Source organism: Lutra lutra, chromosome 17 (genome assembly GCF_902655055.1).
Source record: "Lutra lutra chromosome 17, mLutLut1.2, whole genome shotgun sequence".
NCBI classification, from domain to species: Eukaryota; Metazoa; Chordata; class Mammalia; order Carnivora; family Mustelidae; genus Lutra; species Lutra lutra.
In genome coordinates, this window is record NC_062294.1 from 27,006,849 (window position 1) to 27,030,097 (window position 23,249).

Sequence of the window (23,249 nt, forward strand, 5' to 3'; positions counted from 1 at the left end):
TGTCCTTCCTCAAAGACCCCAGTCTTTCCCACCTCAGGGCCTTTGCACATATGGTGGCTTTCTCTGCCTGATTCCTATTCATCCTTCAGGTCTCTGTTTAAATGTTTATACTTTTCCTGACAACCCCCAAACCTCAACTATTCTTTTCCATGGGGCCCTGCTCTTTTCCTGAAGTAATGTTATCACAACTGATAGTTATCAATTTATCTGCAGGCTCACAGCTCTGTCCTCAGGGCCCAGAACATCCAAGGTACAGGTTAAACATCTGCTCAGTGCCTGAATCCCCACTGCCTCTCCAGCATGCTCCCATCCTACCCCAAGGGAGGGAGGTCCAGCACACAGTAGGGGCTTGGCCAGAGTAGGGAGTCTTTATAAAATGGAGGAGAACTGAGACAAAGCCATGTGTTCTGTGTGGAGATGGCTGGCTCAGACCCCAGAGACGGGGACAAGCTTGGAAAAGGACAGGCATTCCTGGCCTCATTCCCAGCTCTCTTTTCCCCCCACCCCATCCCAGAACTTCTAAGGCGCCAGTGGAGACTCTGGGTGGGTGGCAGGTTCCAGCCTGGGGACAGGTTCCTTCCCACTTTTTCTGACTAAGGGCTAGAGAGAAGCTGGTCTGGAAGAAAATGTCAAAGTAAAAAACAATGCAGTAATTGACTCTTGCTTGCTGCCATTTGAAAGGAATGAAAGTGGGATTAACCAAAAAAACAAAATCTAAACCAAAACCAAAACAAAAACACTCTACTGTTTTAGACCCTGCCTCGGAAACAATCATCTTACTGTTTTCTGTGTCATAATAAAATTAAAGGTTTACCCAAGAGCTTTGTTCTTCTGCACTTGGCCTTGTGCAGTGTACAGGGAGGCTGGTCTCTGGGTTTGCAGCTACCAAGAAGCACCGCTCATTTCAAGTGCCCACTGCCTATGGGGTGGGGAGAAGGGTCTCAGGGGCCTTGTGGCGAAGAGGTAGGACATCCAGGGTAGGTGAAGGGCTCAGTCATCATCCACCAGTGATATTTTCATCAGATATTGGCCATCAGATCTTGTCACTCTCCTGTTAGAAACCCACCAGGCTTTAGAATAAAATGTTAACCTCTCTCCTCCATTACTGAGTAGGTAGAAAAATAACTACTCAAATGTCTCAGACCCTATCCCTGGAATCTGTACATTTTACTGTATAAAGAAAAAGGGTCCTTGCAGATTAAATTAAGGTTCTTGAGGTGGGAGGTCATTCTGGATTACCTGGGTGGGTCTTAACCCAATCACAGCTGTCTTTACAAGAGGGGCCAAGAGAGATTTGATCCATACAGAAGAGGAGTCATCAATGTGATTTTTGAGGCAGAGATTCAGGAGATGAGGTCACAGGTCAAGGAGTGCCAGAAGCAACCACTAGGAACTGGAAAAGCAAGAAACAGATTCTCCTCTAGAGCCTTCAGAGGAAGACCGGCCCTGCTGACACCTTGATTTTGGCTAACTGAAACTGATTTCAGATTTTAGACCTCTAGAACTATATGGAAATAAATTTCTGGGTCGGTTTTGTTGTTGTTGTTGTTGTTGTTTGTTTTTGTTTTTTTAAAAGATACCACAGTCAGGTGGTAGCCATAGGAAACTACTAGGACCATCATCTAAATAGCCCTCTGGGAACTGGTCCCTGCCTACCTGCTGAGCCTCCCCCCTTGCTCATGTTACCCCCACCCCACCAATAATCCTTAAACTGTCTGGCTTCCTCCAGCTCCAGGGCCTTTGCACTTACTAAGTTCTTCCCAAGGCCAACCCTACTGATAATTCAGCTCTCTGTCTAAATGTCACCTCTCTGAGAGGTCTTCTCTGGCCAGTTTATCTAAAAATTGCCTTCTGGCCATCTCCGTCACATCTATTTTATTGTAGTCACAGCATTCGTCACTGACGTTTTTTCTTCCCAGTCTATCACTTGTCATACCCAGTAGAAAGTGGGATCGGAGAAGCCTTGCCTGTACCTGTACCTGTACAAGCCTTGCTTGTACCTGCTGTATCCCCAGGGACTAGGATAGGGCCTGACATATAGTAAAGGTTCTGCAAACACTGGTTGATAAATTATCTGTGCAAGCCTTTATGGCCTGAAGGGGGTTTGTGTGTGCTTGTGAGTGTGTGTGTGTGTGTGTGTGCGCGCGCGCGCGCGCGCGTTTCAGGGTGCAGGTGGACTAATGAGACCATAACTCCAACATCATCTCCCACCTTGTGAATGCCCCTCATGCATGCCCTTGTCACGTTGTGCCAGGAGCTTCTGTGAAGTGAGGTCCTTTCATATCCCTATATTACAGACGAGGAAGCTGAGGCTCAATGATCTTCTAAGTTACTGCTTAGTATGTTCAGAAGTGGAAACCACATAAATTGAGTCAGGAGCAGCCTCAGTCAACTATAGACCCTCACCTCCTGGGTGCCGGGGCCCATCTCCCAGGACTCCTGCAGAGATGCGGATCACGCTGTAAGGAGAAACTTCAGAGGGGCCCCTAGAGGCATCCAGGAGAGGCATCCAGGACAGGCCTGGGAGTACTGCACTCTCCCAACCCCACTTACCTCCCACTTGGAAGTCACCTGCTGGCAGGGGGCGGAGCATCGGTGAAAGCCGCACCGACGCTGAGGGAGATTCCCAGGAGGTGGCTTTCCTTGGGAGAGAAAAGTGCGGCTCTCCAGGCTGGCTGTGGCGGAGCCGTCTCACTGACTGCGGCCTCAGTAGCCCCATCTGGAAAGTGGACGCGGCCACGAACGGCTCGAGGCGGAGCCGGCCGGCGGCGAGCGGAGGGTTAAAGGGGCGGGTCCCGCGGTGGGGGCGGGGCTGGAGCTCGGCCGCACCTGGCTGCTGGCGGCTCCCCGCCCCGACGCCGCGCGTCGCGCCGGGAGCCTCTTCGGGACCGGGAGCCCCCGGGGAGGAGCGGCTCGGCAGCCAGCACCCACCGCGGGGAGGGGCGGCGGCGGCTGCCGGAGAGACGTCGGGAAGCGAGCGGAACCGCCATGGCCGAGTTCCCGTCGAAAGTGAGCACGCGGACCAGCAGCCCGGCGCAGGGCGCCGGCGCCTCCGTCTCCGCGCTGCGCCCGGACCTGGGCTTTCTGCGCTCCAGCCTCGGTGTGCTCATGCTGCTGCAGCTGGTGAGCGCGCGCGGGGCCGCGGGGTCCGGCTGGGGGCGGCTGGGCCGGGAGGGCTTGGGGCTGCCTCCTTTGCTCCCGTACTCCCTCACCTTAGGCTCCGCCGCGCCGCGATGCCCCTGTCCCCCGGGCGCCTCCAGGACGCACGCCCCCAAGACCACCCTCAGCCCTCTCACTTCGACACGTCCCCGTTGCCGCGAGCACCCGTGTTCAGAGTGCCCACTCGCGCGCGCCCCATCGTCCCGCGAGGTGGTCACTGGAGGCCAGACAAAGGAGCGCTCACAGACGCACAGTCACTGCGCCCAATTCGCTCTCCCAGCCTCTCTGTCCCCCAGCCTCTCTCAGTCTCTGTCTCTCTCTGCCAGGGCAATGCCCCCAGGCCTCCAGGACACGCTGCCTGAGTGAAGCAAAGTCCACTCCGAGGGGCTCCGCGTGGCCGAGCCCCAGACGCTCCTTTTCTAAGCGAGAGGGCACCTCGGTGCCGGCGCGTACCTTTAGGCGCGGCCCCTGGCCTCTTGCGCGGGGACCGGGCTTTTCTGGCTTCCACTGGTTGCCCCACCGGGTTCCAGCCGGTTTGGCCGGCCCCAGAGGGCCGAGATACCGCGCCTAGCGCGGACGGGAGGGATTTGTGGGAAACCAGAGGCATTTGCAAGGTTCCGAAGCCTCCCAGACCCTGTGCGGATCCCAGCAGAGTCGGACTGATGGGAACACCCCTCTCCCCACACACTGGTTTCAGGCCTGGCGGTTTTCTGTTTCTTCCCACGGTACCCTCTGGTGGGTCAGGAAGCCGGGTGGCTGCCCCTGTGGGAGACTTCCCCAGCAACTGAGGGTCCCGAGGACTAAGGTGGAACTGGAGGTGGGCCAGGATCCATTTTCTTTTAGGGCATGTCCGTCGTCCCCATCCTGCCTGATCCTGGTTTGGTTGGAAGGCTGAGAGGCTGGGTAGTCTGACAGACACATCGTGCCCCTTCCCCTCCCCAACGCCTGTCTCCACCTAGGTCAGTGCTAGCTAGCTCTGTTTCAGGGTTTCACAGATCTGTCTCTGGCCCCTCAGCCCCCACACCAGCCTCAGACTCTCTTGGAAGGGTTTAAAATGTAGAGTCTTAATCCCCACCCCCTGGAAAAAATGTGGAATTGGAATTTCAGGAAGTGCAGCCCAGAAATCTACATTTGTAATCTTCTCCCAGAGTTGTTTTGGAGATTCTCAGGGTGGGTAAGATGTCCCATGGGGCTGGATTTAAATTGGCAGGTTTGCATGCTGCACTCCAGGACCATTGAGAAGGTGGCAGGGAGTGGGAAGGGAGCCTCAGGGCTGGGCTGAAGGGGCAGAGGAGAGGCAGATGAATTTGGAGTCCTGGGAGGTTCCTGATGGAGAGGGAACTTTTGATTTCACTGAACTCTGGCAGAGGAAGGGAGAGGGTGTTCAGAGTTGGGGGTGGGGTAGCTGATGTGGGAGCCAGGGTTTGGGGATGGACTAGTGGAAAGGAAGTTGGTGGGAATTGGGTTGGTACAGCTAGAGTTGAAGCCCTTGTTTCTGAAGTGGTCAGAAGCTGAGGGCCTTGAGTGCCATGGGGAGAGATAGGGAGAGAGCTCTGCTGGGCTCTGGGGGTGGGGTGCGGTTTCATGGAGCCCTAGGCTTAGCTCCTGCTTGATGGGACCTGAGCATGGGCTGCTTTCGCATTTGAACAGTGAGAACTGGAGTTGAGAGTAAGAGGGCCCTGCTGTGCCTGCTGGGACCTGGGTAGATCCCTTGGGAAGAGACTGCCGTTTCTTATTTGGCAATCCCTGTGGGCCCAACAGCCCCGTCCTGAATATTCATGTCCCATTGCACAGAAATCAACCCTGGGTCTACACCAGGTGTGCAACTTGCGGGGAGGCCTTGCTTAGGTGTCCAGACACTGAGGGACTGGGTGTGAGTGAGGTGGCCTTCCTTTGCCTCCCTCCCCCTGCAGTGCTTTTGGAGCTGGGGTGGGGGGATGAGGGTCTCCTATTAGACTTCTGAAGACCTGCACCTTTTAGTGCCTTAACCAACCTACGTGTGGGAGAAGCTGCTTCCTGAGCTGTTTCTCTGGCCACAGACAGTTCCAGTGGACAGCTTCCTGGTTTCCTAGGGGGCTTTACCCCAACAGGCACCACCATCTGCTGAGAAGCAAAAAGCTCCCAACAGTCAGGTGTGAACTAAGCTCTGGGTTCCTTGGCAAGGGCTTTATATACTCCATTCTCCCCTTTTTATAGGTGAGGAAACCGAGACTCAGAGGTCAGTTCTTTGCCCAAGGTCTAAGAGTGATAGAACTGGTATCTAAGCCCTGTGTGGGCTGACTTTTCTGGCCCATGCTCTTAATCACCACACTCAGCTGTGCTCCCACAGGGCACAGGGTGTGGTGCTTTTGAGGGTGTGATGGAGTGGTCGTCCCTCCCAGCCCCCAAAGGCCCAGCACCTGCTTACTCTTGGTCTGAGGGACCAAGACTCTTGGTCTTCCTCAAAGGGATCAGGGAAGGCTGCATGGAGGAGGCAGTCAATGGGAAGATGAAAGCTAATTATCCTTTGTTTCTCAAAGGATGTGGTGGGAGGAGGGAGGTGGGGTGGGCAGAGAGCTCCTAGCTTCTTGGGAAGGAAATGTGCTCTTTGTCTGGTATTGAAATGGGTCCTGAAGAACCAACTTAAGTGTTAATGATTTATCACCCCCCCCACACACCATCTGCTTCCAGAAAGAACATTAGGTGGAATACTCAGCTATGTACAACAGGAGTTAAAGTCATATATTTCTAAAAGTTCGTGTTGTGTGCGTAGGAGGGGAAAGTATTGACTTGAGACCCAAAAAAGATCATTGTACCAGGAATCTATAGCAAGTTTAAGGCTGTTGATTCTTTGTCGAGTTTCCTAGCAGCCTAGGCAAGAAGGGAAACATGATGAATTTATTCAGATAAGCATCTAAAAAGCAAGCAGGCAAGTTTGAGCTAGAGACAACTCGTTTGGTCATAAAAATCTGGAGGTTTTGGGGTGCCTGGGTGGCTCAGTGGGTTAAAGCCTCTGTCTTAGGCTCAGGTCATGGTCCCAGCATCCTGGGAGCCCCAAGAGCCTGCTTCCCCTTCTCTCTCTGCCTGCCTCTCTGCCTACTTGTGATCTCTCTCTCTCTGTCAAATAAATAAATAAAATCTTAAAAAAAAAAAAAGAAAATTTGGAGGTTTTGATGTTGCAGGGGTGTGGCTAGGGGGTGGAAGGAATCTTGTGGAAGGTGTGGTTAACTGATCCTTACAGCTCTGGGGAGAAGGATTATCTTACCTGGGTTTACTGATGAGCAAAGAATGAGGAACTTAAAGAATGAGGAATATAAAGTCACACAGGGTAGAGTGGCAATCAGAATTTGCACTCACATCCAAAGCGGGGCTCTAGCTATGCTTCCTGGGTTTTTTTTTTTTATTTTTTTGGTAGGGGGTACAGATTCCTGGGGTGCTTTGGAGGGGAAGGAAGGGAGACCTCCTTCAGGGAGAGAGATTTATCCAGGGCCAGGGCCACTAGGGAAGGCTTCCTGACAGAAGTGGGCTCTGAAGGGTTTAGTTATAAGAAAGGGAGTCGTAAGAAGGAGGTTCCAAACAGATGAACCTTAGAATAGCTTGCCCAAAAGCCTTGCAGTCAGAAGGCATCCCTGAGGCCTCAGGCATAGAAGCCCATATAAATGGGCAATCAGTGTTTGGCACCTTCTTTCCTTTTTTGCTGGACCTCTTGGATTGGAGGTGGCCACACCATTTCCGTTTTTGAACAAAATATCAGAAGCTTCACCCACCACTAGATCACAGTGACCGTGGGTGATGCAGAGTATTGGTGGGAGCACTGGCCTGAAAGCAGAGAGCCTTGGGTTCAGATCCTGGCTGCCCCTTCCTGGCTGTGTGATCTTGCACCTTCCCTAATACCCTAGAGCTTCTGTTTCCTTGTTGGTAAAATAGTGACTATGGAATAGTGAGGAATGTGGAATATGGTGTTGTAAAGGGTTTAGTGCTGCGTGTGTTGGAATGAAGGGCAGTTAGGATTCACAGAGCCGTAGAATCATAGGGTTCTTCATGCTTGCTCCCAGAGGTCCCGCGAGCTTACTTGCTTCCAGGGACGGGGAGCTCAGTCTCTCTCAAGGCTGCCAGCACCATCCTTGTGTATTTGGGAGTATTAGAAGGTTCTTCCTTGCGGTAATCCTGGCTCTGTCCCCAGTCCCAGCAGGCACTTCACCTTCCTCTCCCGGTGGGGGTCAGGGCAAGGCCTGCAAGTCCCCTCTGTCCTCCAACAAGAGGCTGCCTGGAGGAGATTGTGGGGGTTTCCAAGGTGTGAGCAGAGCTCAGTCTTGTTGGAAGTGCAGTGCTGGGGCCTCCCAGGGTGTTCTTTAGCCCTGAGCTATGTGGGTTCAGTCTCCTGGGTACATCATGCCAGGCCCTGCAAGCTTGCTGGTCCACCTCCTATGCCCAGAGGAAACCAGTGCTTGGTCTTGTTATCTCCACACACACGCCCCACTGGTTGTGGCCTGGTAGGAGTTGAGTGTTTGGAATAAATATGTGAACACATTCTCCTTACAAAATGAAAACCTTTTACAGATAAGGCCAGAGTTATTCTTGGATTGCTTGCCCCTCTCCCCAAGGGGACCCCTGTAGGGAGTTGCCAGTTCTTTTTCCTGTGCATTGTGAAAAATACAGGGATGGTTTTATGCCCTCTCCTTTGTTCGGTAAGTTGCATTTCTTACACCCAGGCCACCTGAGATCCCTTCTGTTATTGTCCCTCCCTTTTAACCGATTCAGGGCATGTCCTGGTGTCAGCCGGTGTTCATGTAGCCCTTTCTCTCCTGATGGGCACGTTTTAAAAAATTGTATTCCTTGAGAAAAATCACACAGGCACACAGCAGAACAGTCCAACAATACAAAGGGTAATTAATGCAAGTGTCATCTCTCTCCTCCTGGACCAGTCCTGGACCAGTCCCCCGAGGTAGCCGCCTGCAGGAAGGCGGCATTCCACGCTGAGTCTATGCATTTTTCTGCATGTGACCCCTGTCCTCACTTTAAAAACCACAGATGGGAACACTCTGTGCGTGTGCCCTGCAGTGCTTTTCCCCCTTGACAGCATGTACTGTGCTGGGTGTTTTCTTTCTCTAATCCTTCCCGTTCTGAATTTCTTTAATAGGTAATATATTTACTACGGTTCAGAATAAAACGGTCTGGGAAAGAGCAGGCTGAAAAATCTTTGTCCCTTTCAGTTAGAGTCGCCCCGCCCATGCCCACCCTGGTTTCCCAGATTCCATTTCAGACTCTTGAGAGAGGCACATGCTTGGCAGGAGAGTCCCACCTCTCCCCACTTAACCCAAGGAGTACAGTCTTTCCATGCACATCCTTCTGTGTCTGCTCCTTTTTCATATAGAAAATGTCTTGTGGTCTGCTCTCCGTGCATGGAGTGCGATGGCTGGCTTAGGGCTTTGCAGCGGTCCATTACCTGCTGCCTTGGGACTCGTGGGGCCCATTCCTTTGTGGACAGACACCCGGGGTTCCCACTCCTGCTGTTTTGCACCCTGTTGCAGTGAATGAGCACACACAAGCCACTGAGTGCATCTGTCCAGTACATTTCCAGAAGCGGGACTGCTGGCCATGGGTCTGAGTGTTCGTGATTTTGATAGAGCTTGCCAAACTCCCTCCGGAGGGGTCACCAGCCTGGTCAATCAGGACCTCCCCCCGCCCCCCCCCGCCATCACTTGGGGTAGTAGCGTTTTCTAGTTCTCTTATGAGTGAGGTTGGCCTTGGAAAAACGTGTTGGAGAGCTGTTTGTATTTGTCATCTGTTTGTCCTCTTTCTCCATTCTGTGGAGTCTTAAGTCTGTCTTACCAGTTATTAGGACCTCCAGATGATTTGCAAATGTTTTTTTCCTAGTGTTGTTTTTGACTTTGCTCGTGGTGTTTTTTTATGCCACACGGACTTCTGTTTCTTTCTTTTTTTAAATTTTTATTTATTTTTTTAAAAAAGATTTTATTTATTTATTTGTCAGAGAGAGTGCGCACAGGCAGAGAGAGTGGCAGGCAGAGGCAGAGGGAGAAGCAGGCTCCCTGCTGAGCAAGGAACCTGATGTGGGACTCGATCCCAGGACGCTGGGATCATGATCTGAGCCAAAGGCAGCCGCTTAACCAACTGAGCCACCCAGGCGCCCCTCTTTACCTTTTTTTTTTAAAGATTTTATTCATTTATTTGACAGAGAGAGAGGTCACAAATAGGCAGAGAGAGAGGGGGAAGCAGGCTCCCCACTGAGCAGAGAGGCTGATTCGGGGCTCAATCCCAGGACCCTGGGATCATGACCCGAGCCAAAGACAGAGGCTTAATCCGCTGAGCCACCCAGGTGCCACTGTTGTTGTTTTTTTTTTAATTTCTCATCGGCATTTTATTTATTTATTTTTAAAGATTTTTTAAAATTTATTTTGTCAGAGAGAGAGAGCACAAACAGAGGGAGAAGCCGGCTCCCCGCTGAGCAGAGGCCGATGCGGGACTTGATCCTAGGACCCTAGGGTCATGACCTGAGCCCAAGCAGATGCTTAACTGACTGAGCCACCCTGGTGCCCCTTATTTATTTTTTAATAGAAACATAATTGACACAATCTGTTATAGTAAATTATGACACATGTGTACAGTGGCATATCTTGGAGTTCGTGAAAAGATAACGTCTTACCCCTCGGAGAAAATAGGAGGGCAGCTCTCTGTAATGATGGAGAGTCTCCAGGCTGTATAGCTAAGTGGAAAAGGCAAGGTGCAAAACTGTGTGTGTAGAATACTATTGTGTGTATGGGAGGAAGAGAGAATATATAGAGATGCCCCTGTTTAAAGAGGGTGTGCGGGTGTGCGTGCATGGATAGTTCCTGGAGAGATACCTAAGAGACCCCTCTTGTTTGCCCCTGGGGAAGAAACTGAGTATCAGGGGAGGAGGGAGACGTGCTAAAAATACCATTTTGTTACATGCCATGTCATACAGATTACGTATTTCAAAAATAAGTGAAGGGGCGCCTGGGTGGCTCAGTGGGTTAAGCCTCTGCCTTCGGCTCAGGTCATGATCCCAGGGTCCTGGGATCGAGCCCCGCATCGGGCTCTCTGCTCAGCGTGAAGCCTGCTTCCTCCTCTCTCTCTCTCTGCCTGCCTCTCTGCCTACTTGTGATCTCTCTCTCTCTCTGTCAAGATAATAAATAAAATCTTTAAAAAAAAATAAGTGAAATATCTTCTTTAAAAATCTTCCAAATACATGAAAATACAGAGTAAAAATATAGTACAGATAGTTTGTGCTTGTGACAGAACTGCGAAGGCAGCCCTTGAGGGCCCCTCAGGCCCTGACTGGGGAAGACACTCTCCCATGAACACACAGCAGCAAGCATGGCCTTGAATTCAGTGTTATGGGCTGGGTGCCCTCAGGTGGTTGCTTAACCAGGTGTACATGGAAAGAGGCTGCGGGGTGCCTGGGTGGCTCAGTGGGTTAAAGCCTCTGCCTTCAGCTCAGGTCATGATCCCAGGGTCCTTGGATCAAGCTCCGCATCGGGCTCTCTGCTCAGCAGGGAGCCTGCTTCCTCCTCTCTCTCTGCCTGCTTGTGATCTATGTCAAATAAATAAATAAAATCTTAAAAAAAAAAAAAAAAGGCTGCAAAGCTATCCACGGATGGTGGGTGGACGCTATTTCGTACATGTGGCAGGGTCAGGTGTTGGTCGTTCCTTGCCAGCTGGTGATTGGTTGATGCTGGAACTCAGTGAGGACCAGGCCCAGATTTCCTGCTCATTGACGGTCTCCGGGAGCCGCAGGGGCGCTGCCCTGGTCCCCATGGCCCCTGGGAACCTGCATAGTGGACAGAGAGGAGTGAGCTGGTTTTCTTGGCAGCCCAGTGAGCCTGGCCCTTTGCTGTTGGTCTGGGTTGGCCTGTCCTGCTTGCCCAGGTGGGAGAAGCCAAATGACAGCTTGGAGTGAAAGGAAGGCTGAGAAGAGTGAAACCTGTGGCCCCCAGTGGTGGACCTGGGAGGTGGCCCCCAGGACTCCTGAGTGCTGGGGTGTACAGTGCAGGGATTCCAGGGAGCCGTCTCCTTGCCCCCCCACCCACCCCAGCCCCCCACCTCTGCACAGGGAGGGGCCGGTGTGTGGGTGTGTTGTGGCCAGTCCAGGCGCCCTGGAGCCTCTGTCCCCTGCGCCTTTGTCTCTCGTGACACAATGGGTGGCTTTTGTCCCCATAAAGTCCCTTTCACTATGGGAAGAAGGGTCAGGGCAGGGGTGGAGGCTGGGCCTGGCCAGGCCAAGTTCAGCATGTCCTCAGCTGCCCAGATGTGTCTCTGTGAGGGGGAACCCCAGAAGGGCTCATGTTGCCCCCGGCTCCCAGTTTCCTGGATAGTGTAGTGGAGAGAAGGGAGTTCTGGCAGCTTTTGGGTGGGGCCCCATCCTCACATTATCTCCAAAACCTTTGGGTTCATTGCCAACATTTAAAAAGCTGAAGATTTCACATAGGAATTCAGATTTTTAGTGTCTCTTGGAAAATTGGAAGTCTTGGCTGCCCCAGGCTGCATTCCCCTGACACCAGTAGGCTGCTCTCCGCTCCGCACTTCCCGCCTGGATGGCCTTGGCCATTTCTGTGACCTGCCTGCCTTGGCTGAGTTTGAGTCCCCAGTGTCAGCATCCAGGCTCCAAGGTGCTGCCACTCTTTGAGGCACCCCATTCTGGGAGGTAAGTCCCTCTCGACTCCCTCCCAGAGATCCCAACGGCCCTCATACTACACCCGACCACTACAGCTATTGACGTTTTCCTTCACAGTATTTTACCTGCAATGACACCCCTGTGAGGTGACCGGGATGGGTGTACCTGCCCAGTCCTCTCACATGTCAGATAAAGAAACATCAGAAAGTTTGGGTAACTTTCCCAAGGTCAAACAGCAAATCCACAAGGGTCTGACCCAGCCCAGGAAATGGAGAGGGATTAGAAGAGTGACCATCTTTGGGTGGGAGAAGACTTAGCTTAGTGCTGGGGGTGGTGGGGTCCCTCCAGTACCAGGGGGAGAGGGCTTTGGGCCCCGCTGCGGGAGGTGTGTAGTTGGAGGAGTGTCAGGCCCAGGCTGAAGGGAGCCTTGGAGAGCACTAAATGGAACCTCCCTGCTCCCATTGTCCTGAGGGGCATACTGAGGTCTGAGGATGAAGGGTTCTCCCCAGAACCCCTCAGCCTGTGAGGAACAGAAGGAGTGCGCTTCCAGGAGGCATTCTAGGGCCAGGCAGGGCTCCCCTTCTGGGGCCTGCCCTTCAGATAAGCCCGGCTGCCTTATCTGAAAGACGAGTGGGGCCCACACTGGCATGGGGCCCTGAGCTGCCAGGCACCATGCCTGGTGTTTAAGTTCAGATGCGTCCTTTATCTCAGTGAGGCCTCACACCCCTGGAAACTGCACACCCAATTACTTCTACTTCAGGAATGTGGGCAGAGAATGGATTGGAAAACCCATAGTCCAGCCTCTCAGGTTGATAATGACAGTGGAACGTGTTGATTTAAGTCCCTTACATTTACTACTTTCTTTAATCTCAGAACTACCCCCTGAGGTAGGTACATTTGGAGGATGAGGACACTAAGGCACAGAGAGGTCCAGCAACTTGCCCCGGGTCACATAGCTGGTAAGTTGGCAGGGCCAGAGACTGAACCCAGGGAGGTAGTAGGCCAGCCCTCCATCAGAACTGATGTCAGTATCACAGTTAGGTCAGATCGTGACATCCGTCGGCTGTCAAAGAGTAGCTAAGAAAGATGTGTTGGTTTCCTGGGGCTGCCATCACAAAAATACCATAAACTGGACTGCTTCAGACAATAGAAATCTGTTGTCTCATAGTCCTGGAGGCTAGAATTTCGAAATCGAGATATTGACATAGTTGGTTCCTTCTGGAGGCTCTGAAAGAGAATGTGGTCCGTGCCTCTCTCCTGGCCAATCCTTGCTGTTCCTGCTGCTCACAAGTCACCTTCCCAGTGAGTTCTTTCTTGGCCTCTTATCTGAAATTGCAAATGACCGCACTGCCCGTTCCTTCTCAGCTGCAGTTTTCCCATAGCACTTAACCCTTGCCCTGTGGCTTGCTTGCCCACATTCATCAATGCACTGGGCTTTTATCTGGGTCCCCTCCATAGAGTGGGAGCTCTGGGAGAGCAGGTGTTTTCTCTGTTTGGCTCACACAGTAGTAGGTGTTCGATAGATACTTGTTGAATGAATGGTCCCAGAGAGGGGCACCTGAGCTGCAAGGTGACTATCCTGGACAGAGGGGCCTGGATCACACCCTGGAGACAGGTGGCCCTCCTTTGCTCTCTACCCTCGGCTACCTACCTACTCCTGTCCCCTTCCCTCTGAAAAGTGGGGTTTACTCTTGTCCAGTAGACCACAGGACAAGTCCTCTGGCCCCTTCTTCCAGCTACAGGAGGGGTCTTTGGCCAGAGGGGGGATGCGGCCGTCAGGCTAGCAGAAGGGTTGGCAAATGTGGGGCCTCCCTGTCCTGAGTGGGGTCTCCCTGGGGCCCTGGGCTGGGGTGCGCCATTCAGATTCCTGGGGCCGGGGGAGAGTGGACAGGAAAAACCAGTCTCTCTGGTTCCAAGGGAAGAGTGGACCTTTCCTTCTTTGAGGGCAGAAACCGAGGCGGCTCCCAGGGCACAGGGCCAGGTTGGGAAAACCAGGAAGAACCCCAGAAATTCCCGCTGCTTATCCGGCGGCTTTATCTCTCAGAGGCTGTGCTTGCTGATCTGGAAACCAGAGCTGGGCTGGAGGGCAGGGCAGAGCCAGGGTAAAGCTCAGGTGTCCTCATCAGTAACTCTCAGTAGCCTGGGTTCCAGAGAAGGTCAGAGCTGGGTTCAAATCCTGCCCTGCCCTACCCCCAACCCTGGGGGGACCCATAGGCAGCTGCAAATATTTCCCTCTGAGTTTCTGTTTGAAAAATGGGGGAAATATATAGTACACACCAGTGAGGGGGTCATGGGGAAACCGTGAACCAAACAGGGAGTGGCTTACCTGAGGCCCGGCTTGGACCCGGAGGGCGTTCAGTGGCGTTCAAGGAGTAATCGTACCAGTAAGTGGTAGGTACACGTTAGGCTGAAGCCAGATTGGTCTTGTCTTGATTTTCAGTTCAGTGCATTTTCTGACTTCCTTTTCTGGTGGTTGAAGCAGTAGCACATTGGCCTGGGGGCCCATCAGGACCCCGCTTGATGTGGAAGGATGATTGTCCCTGATGAGTCTGGTTCTTACCTGGGAGAGTCCTGCAACGAGCTGTGTTGGTCGTGGTGGTGGTGGGGGGGGTTCTCCTTCAGAGCAGTGGCCTCACCCAGCTCTGGGGACTCTTGGCCGCCCTCATATGTCATTCTCATATGCCTGAGGATGGGTGGTAAACCTGGGGGTGCTGTGCTGAGACAGCCCAGCTCTAGGTCCTGGCTGGTAACAGCTCTGTCGCTTACTTGCGTGCCTGCAGGCAAGGCCCTGCCACCTTCCTCACCCCTAAATTGGGCCATCCAGGCCGCTGCCAGCCCATCTCTGGTGGGTGGAGGGGGGCAAGGCCAGGAGCATATCACCGATTCACCCCTGCTTCCTGTGCTGGGCAGGTTTCTGACCCCCATTTCATGGTTAAGGAAACCGAGGCTCGTTAGTTCTGCACACACATCTACTGACCAAGTACCTCTGGGCCCTGGAGATACAGCAGTGACCAAACTCAGACTCCTCACGGTACCTGCATTCTGGTGGGGAGACTGGAGTTGTTCCCCGGGAGCTGCACAGAGAGGGAAAGGAGCTTGCCCAGGGTCCAACAGCATGGGCAGGATTAAAGCCCAGCTGTTGGCTTTCAGGCTCCAGGGCTCCACCTCCCACTGGGAGGAAAAGTCAACCACACCCCTCCCCGGCCTCTTGGGCAGGAGGGGCAGGATGAGGAGAAAGGAGCATTGTCCTACAGATTTCTGGACTCAGCTAAGGTCATTCCTGTCCTGACCCTTCACATGTAGGGGAATGGGTACACAACATGCCTTCAGTCCTTGGCGGGGCGCTGGGGTGGGAGCACGCAGCAGGTTCCCAGTGCTGGTTGTGCTCGCTGGTGAGCACCAGCTCTCCGGGGGCTGGTATAGGAGCTTTTGGCCAAGGGGCCTTTTTGTTTCCAGAACCAGCAGCCAGGGATGGATTTGGCTCTTGATCCATTTCTCTCTGATCCGTCTGATGGTTAGCTCATTCTCCAGCTGTGGCAGGGTCCCCGTGAGCCTTGTTGCCACAATGCCTGGATGCCATCCAAGAAAGAAGAGGGACAGTTGTCTTGGTGCATCTTTGTCAGCAAGGGAGCCTTTCTCCAGAGCCCCCCATTAGACCCTCCCTGCCTCGGCGCTAGCGCTGAATCATGCCTAGCTCCAGAGATTGCAGAGCATGCCGTTGTGGAGAAGGGAGGGTGCCTCAGCCTCGGGGATCTCGGGCAGCAAGGAAAGGGTGAAAGCCATGGAGGAGGCCAGGATGGAGCCATGGGAGGTATGCTGACTGTCTGGATGCAGCTTTGAGACAGTCATTGTCCTGCCCTCAAGGAACTCAAAAGTCAGGGGAAGGAAACAGTGTGGTCCTGGGTGGTGGGTGCCTGGGGGGCCAGGAGGGCACAAAAGAAGTGTTCTAGAAGCCAGACTGGAGGACCAGGGGGAAAGTGTCCTATGGTGTGCAACGTTTCAACTGAGATCTGAAAGGAGGAGTTACCAGGCAAGGGTAGCTCCCTTACCTGGTATGCAGTAGGAGCCAAATAAATGTTTCTTTGACTAAATGAGAAATGTGTCCTGCAGAGCGAGCCACGTGGCCTCCAGCCGGAGTGTTGGGGGCTCTGGGGGACTCTTGGCCCTGTCTCATCCCTCCAGGTGCTGGGGCTGCTGGTGTGGGCCCTTATTGCCGACACCCCATACCACCTGTACCCGGCCTACGGCTGGGTCATGTTCGTGGCTGTCTTCCTCTGGCTGGTGACAATCGTCTTCTTCATCCTCTACCTGTTTCAGCTGCACATGAAAATGTACATGGTGCCCTGGCCGCTGGTGGTGAGTCCGGGTGGGAGCACGGCGTTGTGGGGGGGGTGCCTCATCAAGGCTGACCCCTCTGCCTCTGGGAGGAGCTGTGACAGAGGCACCTTCCCTGCCTGAGATGTGGGCGGTGGGGGTTGGCCCTCAGCCAGCTATAGAGCTGAGTGGGGGAGGGAGGATCCATGGCCACAAATTCAGGAGGACATAGACTTGGCTTTCTTCAGAGAAGGGAGAAGTGAGGTGCGTGCTCTCTCTCTCTCTATTTTTTTTTTTTAAAGATATTATTTGTTTATTTGAGAGAGAGAGAGCACAAGCTGGAGGAGCAGCAGGCAGAGGGAGAGGGACAGGGTGAAGCAGACTCCCCGCTGAGCAGGCAGCCGGACATGGGGCTCGATCCCAGGACCCTGGGATCATGATCGGAGCCAAAGGCAGACACTTAACCACTGAGCCACCCAGGTGTCCCTGTGAGGGCTCTCGAATGGAGAGCTCCCTGCATTTGGAATCTTGAAAGTGTTTTTCTGTTTTGTGGGGGCAGTTGGGATTTGAACCTGTGTTTCAGGAGGTCTGTCAAGACTCTCCCAGCCCTCAGCCAGAAGGCTATCAGGAATTACCCAGAATAAGGCCCCAACAGCTCGGGAGAGGGTGGCCTCCCCGCTTTGTCCAGGTCAGTCTTCTCGGGACACAGAGCTGAGAGCGGCCATAGGAAGTTCCCTGGCCAGACACAGAAAGCTTGCTGGGCTTTTTTCTCTGACCTGGAAAACCCCTGCAGCTGGGGTCTGAGGCTTTCAGTGAGCGGCGAGGCAAGAGAGGCACATGATTGTAAGACAAGCAAGGCTGGGACTAGGCGGCATTGTGTGGAATTCAATAACTGTTTAAACTGAGGAAACGTGAGTCATCCTCAAGACAGAACGGGTTTGTTAGATCTTGACATCACTGGCAGGAGCCAGGCAGTGTTTGTGGTGGCCGCTGGGCTTGTAGGGAAGATCCTGGGCTGAGGAGGGGACGGCCGGACTTCCTGGCTAGGGTCCAGTCCCGGTCTTGGCCACGTCCTAGGAGCCTTGAAGAAAGAAATCTCCCAAGATGGCGGGGACCTCATTGTCTCTGAGCACAGACCTGGGGCTCCGGCCATAGCTCTTGTTGGAAAGAAGCTCCTTTCCTCGGCCAAGATAGCAGGGCAGTGTCTCTTTGGCTGCTGGGCCTATTGGCAGATAAAGCTTGGCTGCATCTGGAGACGACTGGATTGTGATTGTCAAATTGGCATTTTCTGGGATGGGGACTACAAGCTCCCTATCGGACCTGGGCAAGGTGAGTGAGTGATGTAGGTTGAGGAGGGGTTCTGGAGAACCTGTACCCGTCCGTCTGTAGGGAGCCACCTCCTACTGTCAGTGGGAGTGCAGGCCCCTTGGTACCAAATCTTGATATTTTAAGATTGAAAGTTTTATATGAGCTCTTTGGGTTTTCATATGAAATCTCATTTTCGGGGCACCTGGGTGGCTCAGTCAGTTAAGCATCTCCCTTCAGCTCAGGTCATGATCTTGGGGTTCTGGGATCGAGCCCCACGTCGGGCTCCCTGCTTCTCCCTCTCTTCCCTGCTCATGCACTCTCTCACTATCTTTCTCTCTCTCTCTCAGATAAATGAAATCTTTAAAAAAAAAAGCTTTAAAAAAAAATCTCATTTTAGAATGTTGATAATTTTTTTTTTAAAATCTATAGGTTGAACCAAATGTGCCTGAGGGCCACCAGTTTGCAGTCTCTGCTAAGACTGTTTATGGGCTCCAGGGGCCAAGTGTTGGGGAAATGGGACTCGGGCCTGAATGTCAGCCGAGCGTCCCTTCTGCCAGTCAGCCCCAGAATCCAGCTGGGTCCTCACCCTGGCATTTGACATGGCGGCCTTGAGTCTAGGATGTGGCCAAAAGGCAGACAGATACTCCCCCATGGCGGGGCAGAGAGGGATGGAGGTCTTCCCAGGGCCAGCCTCAGGACCAGGGCCCACAGTGCCATGAATGGGGGCCAAGCTTGCATGGAAGAACGTGGCCCTGGAATTCTTCAGCTGGTGCTCTCAGAGATGGCCTTCGTTTGGTCTCCTGCCATTGGGAATGGAGTTTTGTCTTGTGGGGCTGTCACTGCCCCTCCCCTGACCAGATCACTTTAGGCCATCCCATCATTTCCCCTCCCCTCTCAGCCTTATGTGTGTTTATGCTCCCTGCTTGGATGGCCTCTGGGTTGACCCCATGTGGACTGCCACCCTGAGGAGTATAGTGGGAAAGACCCATGTATCCATCCCCGTCCTTGAGCCCCCGGCCCCTGTTCTGGATATTAAAGGGGTGTGCCAGGGGCAACTGAAAGAGTCTGCCATCTTTAGCTTGTTCTCCCCTCCCCCCACCCCCTAGTTAATGATATTCAACGTGGGTGCCACTGTTCTCTACATCACGGCCTTCATCACCTGCTCTGCTGCCGTGGAGCTGACGTCCCTGAAGGGCACCCGGCCTTATAACCAGCGTGCGGCCGCCTCTGTGAGTATGGGTCCCCGGGGGCGCCCTTGGCAGTGATGGGGGAGGGGTGGGTCAAACCAAGTCTGTGCCTCTGGGCTTCCACCACCCCCTGGTTTGAGGCCAGCATCTGCCACCTCTAAGGGACCTCCTTCTCAGGAGGGGCTCAGGGACGTGCAGGTTTGTCCTCCACAGTTAGAAGTAAACCTCAAGGAACTGCAACACTTGAAAATACTTTCAGTGGTAAATGGGAGTTTTGGGTTCACTGTTGAACTTTGGGTTCACTGTTGAACACAGGTGCTTCGTACCGATTTACAGTCTGTGTGCCCCCTTGGAGAATCTGTTAAAAATTGCCCACCCGTCTTAAAAGGCCCACACAATACCTTTTGGTCTAAACCATTTGGGGGGATTTACAGCTCTCTCAGGAAGCCCCGACTTGGGCTTCATATCAAGAAGCCAGTGGCATGGGCGCCTGGGTGGCTCAGTGGGTTAAGCCGCTGCCTTCAGCTCAGGTCATGATCTCAGGGTCCTGGGATCGAGTCCCGCGTCGGGCTCTCTGCTCAGCAGGGAGCCTGCTTCCCTCTCTCTCTCTCTGCCTGCCTCTCTGTCTACTTGTGATCTTTCTCTATCAAATAAACAAATAAAATCTTAAAAAAAAAAAAAAAGAAGCCAGTGGCATACCAGCAACCCTGTCCACACCTGTCACGCTTCAGTCCACGGGGCCCTGTGCAGACATTACCTCACAGGATCCCTTGACTTCCATAGTGAGGGACTACCAGTTCCTCTGGACAGACAAGGAAACTGAGGCTCAGTGAGATGAACACGCCAAGGTGCAGTCCAGGGTTGGGCAGGAGCAAGACCAGTACATGGGTTTCCTCAGCTTCAGAATGTGGCTGCAGGGGCCAGTGTAGTCCACCTATGAACTGATTCCAGAGAATTCCCTGGATACTTTTTTTTTTTTTTTTTTTTTTTAAGATTTTACTTATTTATTTGACAGAGAGAGGCAGGGGGAGCAGCAGGCAGAAGGAGAGGGAGAAGCAGGCTCTCTGCTGAGCAGGGAACCTGATGCAGGGCTCAATCCCAGGACTCTAGGATCATGACCCGAGCTGAAGACAGAGGCTTAACCCACTAAGCCACTTAGGTACCCCTCTTGGGTACTTTCTGAACATTGCCTTTTTTTTTTTTTTAAATATTTTATTTATTTATTTGACGGAGATCACAAGTAGACAGAGAGGCAGACAGGGGGATGGGTGGGAAGCAGGCTCCCTGGTGAGAAGAGAGCCCGATGTGGGGCTCGATCCCAGGACCCTGGGATCATGACCTGAGCTGAAGACAGGTTTTAACCCACTGAGCCACCCAGGCACCCTGAACATTGTCTTTTTAAAACTAAATTCCTGATGTGTGTCTGAAGGAGCTCCTACTCCTCGGTCACTCTCAGCACACTGTCCAGTTGCCTGTGTCACAGTCTGACCTACCTTGCTGCATGGTTAGCCATGGTTTCCCCCACAAGAATGTAATGTCGGCACCCCTACAAACACTTGGGAAGTGAGTGTGTGGCTAATTGGAGTTGGGGTGGCTGCCAGTGCAGCTTGTTCTAGTTAAGTGGGGAGCACTACTCCAGGTTTTACTGAATATGCCCTTCTGAGGCTGTCTGGTGCTCGTATCTGTCCACCTTGACCCCCTCCCCCCATTGCCACGCTGCATACCAACTCAGCTTTGGTGTCTTCTTCCTCTTCCAGTTCTTTTCGTGTTTAGTGATGATTGCCTACGGAGTGAGCGCTTTCTTCAGCTTCCAGGCCTGGCAGGGAGTGGGCAGCAATGCGGCCACCAGTCAGATGGCTGGGGGCTACGCCTAGACCACGCGTGCCATGGCCCCCTTGGGGCTGTTGGCTGCAGCCGGGTCCCAGCGTGGGGTGGCCCATAAGCCCGAGGCCTGAGCCCTCTGTGGAGTCGGCCTAGAAGGGACTACGCTTGCTCTGCTCTGCTCGTCAGACTCCTAAGGAATCAGGATCGTTCCTCCGGTTTGGCCCAAGTCAGCATGCACAGGGGCTGGAAGGAGGCCAGTGGCTGGGACCGCCTGCCCATCCTCCGTATGTAGTGGAAGGCGACGGGGGATACAGGCCTCTCAGTGTCTCTGCTTTGTCTTTAGAAGACCTCAGTGTCCCAGGCTGGGGCCCAGGCTTCTCACCAACACTAAGTACACTAACAAGGACTCCAGACCTGCAGTCCCTGACCTTCTGTAGAATAAGCCTAACAAGCCATGTGTATTTATCTTAGTCTTTGTTCTGGGACCACAGAGCAAGTTTTTGAAACTTGTCTGGGTCCTTAAGAACACAGGGGTTTTTTTGTTACTGTTTTGGGGGGGGGGGTTTGTAAGTAAGGCTTTAACTCACAACCCTGAGATTGAGACCTGAGCTAAGATCAAGAGATGGCTACTTAACTGAGTGAGCCACCCAGGTGCCCGCCCCGCCCCGGCCCATAAAACACAATTCTGACCCTCCCCCAAACCAAAGGCTGCTTTGAGGGAGACCTTTGCAGAAAGAGGGGTATGATTTCTGATGGCACGGTCTTCCTTTCCTGCATGTCAAACATACGAGTGATTTCAAACAATCCGTTGGACGCAACTTCTCAGTGATGAAATACCCAGCCAGCCTTCCCTCCCTCCCTCCCTCCAACCCTTGTTTGTAACACTCCCTTGGGGAAAAGCTAACCATGCTGACTACTTCCCTGACACTGTTGATGAGGCACGGGGGACATGAAGGAGGGAGGGAATCAAGAACTTGCCTGGTAAGTTGTCCTGTGCTTGGTGGTGACTTTGTTCTTTGGGTTTTTTGTTTTTTGTTTTTTTTACAAAAATAAAGATGGAAGAACTTATTTGGAAAAGGTGTTGGGTAATCCTGATTGTAGATGCTTATAAATTCTGGGAAGGTGCAGGGAAGGGTTGCAGTGAGAGGTTCCAAATACCTGGAGTGGGCAAGTCCAGTTCTGGAGTCACTCAGCAGCACTTGTGATGTCCTTTACCAGAGGCGGCCTGACCCTCTTCCTATCTGCCTGGCCATGTGTCAGGTTGAACATACCTTTTACTCTCCCAAGGGTCTCAGTTGAACACTGAATCATGACTCTAGCTTTAGGCTTCTTAGGTCATCTTGCTGGACTCAACATTGCCCTCCTGTTAGCTCCCTTGAAGGTTTTGTGCAGTTCAGAAAGCATGTCATCAAAGCCAATGACCACGCTTGATTCAGGAGGCTGGCGCAGACCACAGCAAGGGGCAGTCCTCCCAACTGAGCTCATGCTTTTGCTGCCAGAGTAACAGGCTTTGAATGATCAGCTGAAGGCATTTCTGGGCACCCCTTGGTCCTTTTTGGACAACCCCGGGGACAGTCAGAATGTAAATACAGTGGTCTCCCCTGTGACTGGTGGCCGACAGTCTGGAACCAGATGGTCCTTCTGCTGAGAAAGCTCACAGCAAGGTCACACTGCACCTGTGCCCTTCACCTCTCCTCCTGTAGGCTCTGGGTCAGCTCCCATCATCAGAGGAATACAGGACAGTAAGAGATCTTGAGAGAGACCACACTCAAGTAACTTTCATTAACAGTATATGTTTAGAATGGTTTTATTTTATTGTTGTTCATCTCTTACCGTGTCTTTAGAAATTGAACTTTTATCACAGTGCGGGGGAGGATGTAGAGGGAAAGACACTGTATAGAGAGAGTTTGGTGCTATCCATGATCTCAGGTATGGAGGGGCAGGGGTCTTGGGACAGAGCCCCTGCTGATGGCGGTGTGGGGGCCGCTGTAGAGGCACACAGTTGTGGCAACGACTCTAGCTGTGGGGGTTGGGGATGTAGCCAGACACCCATGTCCCAGTCACCCTGGGACAGGCCCAGTTTGTGCCTGTTGCAAACGCAAACAGCATCCCTTTTTACTCTTAAGTGCCTCAGAATTTGAGCAATTGCTAGTCATTCCAGGACTCACTCAACCAGAGAAGAGAGTTCCGCGTTAAGGATCAACCCATTTTCTTTTGAGGCTAAAGAGGAAACAAAAATCCCAAGGAAGTCATAAAAGGTTTCTGACCCTGCTACAACAGCCTATTGCCTTGCAGATGTCAGTATGCTCAACTGGACTGCTTACTGTTGGTTTAGGCCTGAGCCCCCCAACCCCACCTCCGATCCTTCGACCCTGCAGTTCAGGTGAATATTGCTTCCGATGGGTGAGGAGGCCACAGCAGTAAGTTGTATCGCTGTCTCTGAGACTGGCCGGGATGTTTCTCATTCCCAGTCAGCCCTGAGCCCCATCAGAGGCGACACACGAGGATGGAAGTTCCTATGTGGACAGAGACAGGTTTCTAGTTGGTGGATTTTTCTTTTTTTCATTTTTTCAGATTTTATTCATTTCAAAGAGAGCCCATATGCATAAGCATGAGCAGGGAGCAAGGGAGAAGCAGGCTCCCTGCTGAGCAGAGAGCTCAATCCCAGGACCCTGGGATTACGACCTGAGCCGAAGGCAGACACATAACCAACTAAGCCCCCCAAGTGCCCTGCTAGTTTGTTTTATAAGAAATCAGAAAGCCGGGACGCCTGGGTGGCTCAGTTGGTTAAGCAGCTGCCTTCGGCTCAGGTCATGATCCCAGCG

The 23,249-nt window shown here is 52.9% G+C and overlaps 1 protein-coding gene and 1 long non-coding RNA gene across 2 annotated transcripts; one reads left to right on the plus strand and one right to left on the minus strand.

Annotated features, from left to right (window-relative positions):
- Positions 1-357: 357 nt before the first annotated feature.
- LOC125089922 (uncharacterized) lies at positions 358-3,529 on the minus strand. Its single transcript, XR_007124099.1, has 4 exons — positions 3,297-3,529; positions 2,554-2,719; positions 815-1,051; positions 358-616 (listed from the first exon to the last, which is right to left on the minus strand). It is a non-coding gene; the product is annotated as an uncharacterized LOC125089922 (long non-coding RNA).
- On the plus strand, positions 2,843-21,501 carry PLLP (plasmolipin). Its single transcript, XM_047712414.1, has 4 exons — positions 2,843-3,123; positions 15,974-16,147; positions 18,520-18,642; positions 20,358-21,501. The coding sequence occupies exons 1-4, from the start codon at positions 2,989-2,991 to the stop codon at positions 20,472-20,474; spliced, it is 549 nt and encodes a 182-aa protein (XP_047568370.1). The 5' UTR covers positions 2,843-2,988; the 3' UTR covers positions 20,475-21,501.
- The last annotated feature ends 1,748 nt before the right edge of the window (positions 21,502-23,249 follow it).

What these genes read in the sequence shown, in the direction of transcription:
- PLLP (XM_047712414.1), top strand. Translation starts at nt 2,989, where the DNA reads ATGGCCGAGTTCCCGTCGAAAGTGAGCACGCGGACCAGCAGCCCGGCG. An exon ending in TGCTCATGCTGCTGCAGCTG is followed by an intron (nt 3,124 to 15,973) that starts GTGAGCGCGCGC and finishes TCATCCCTCCAG; the next exon opens with GTGCTGGGGCTGCTGGTGTG. An exon ending in TGGTGCCCTGGCCGCTGGTG is followed by an intron (nt 16,148 to 18,519) that starts GTGAGTCCGGGT and finishes CCCACCCCCTAG; the next exon opens with TTAATGATATTCAACGTGGG.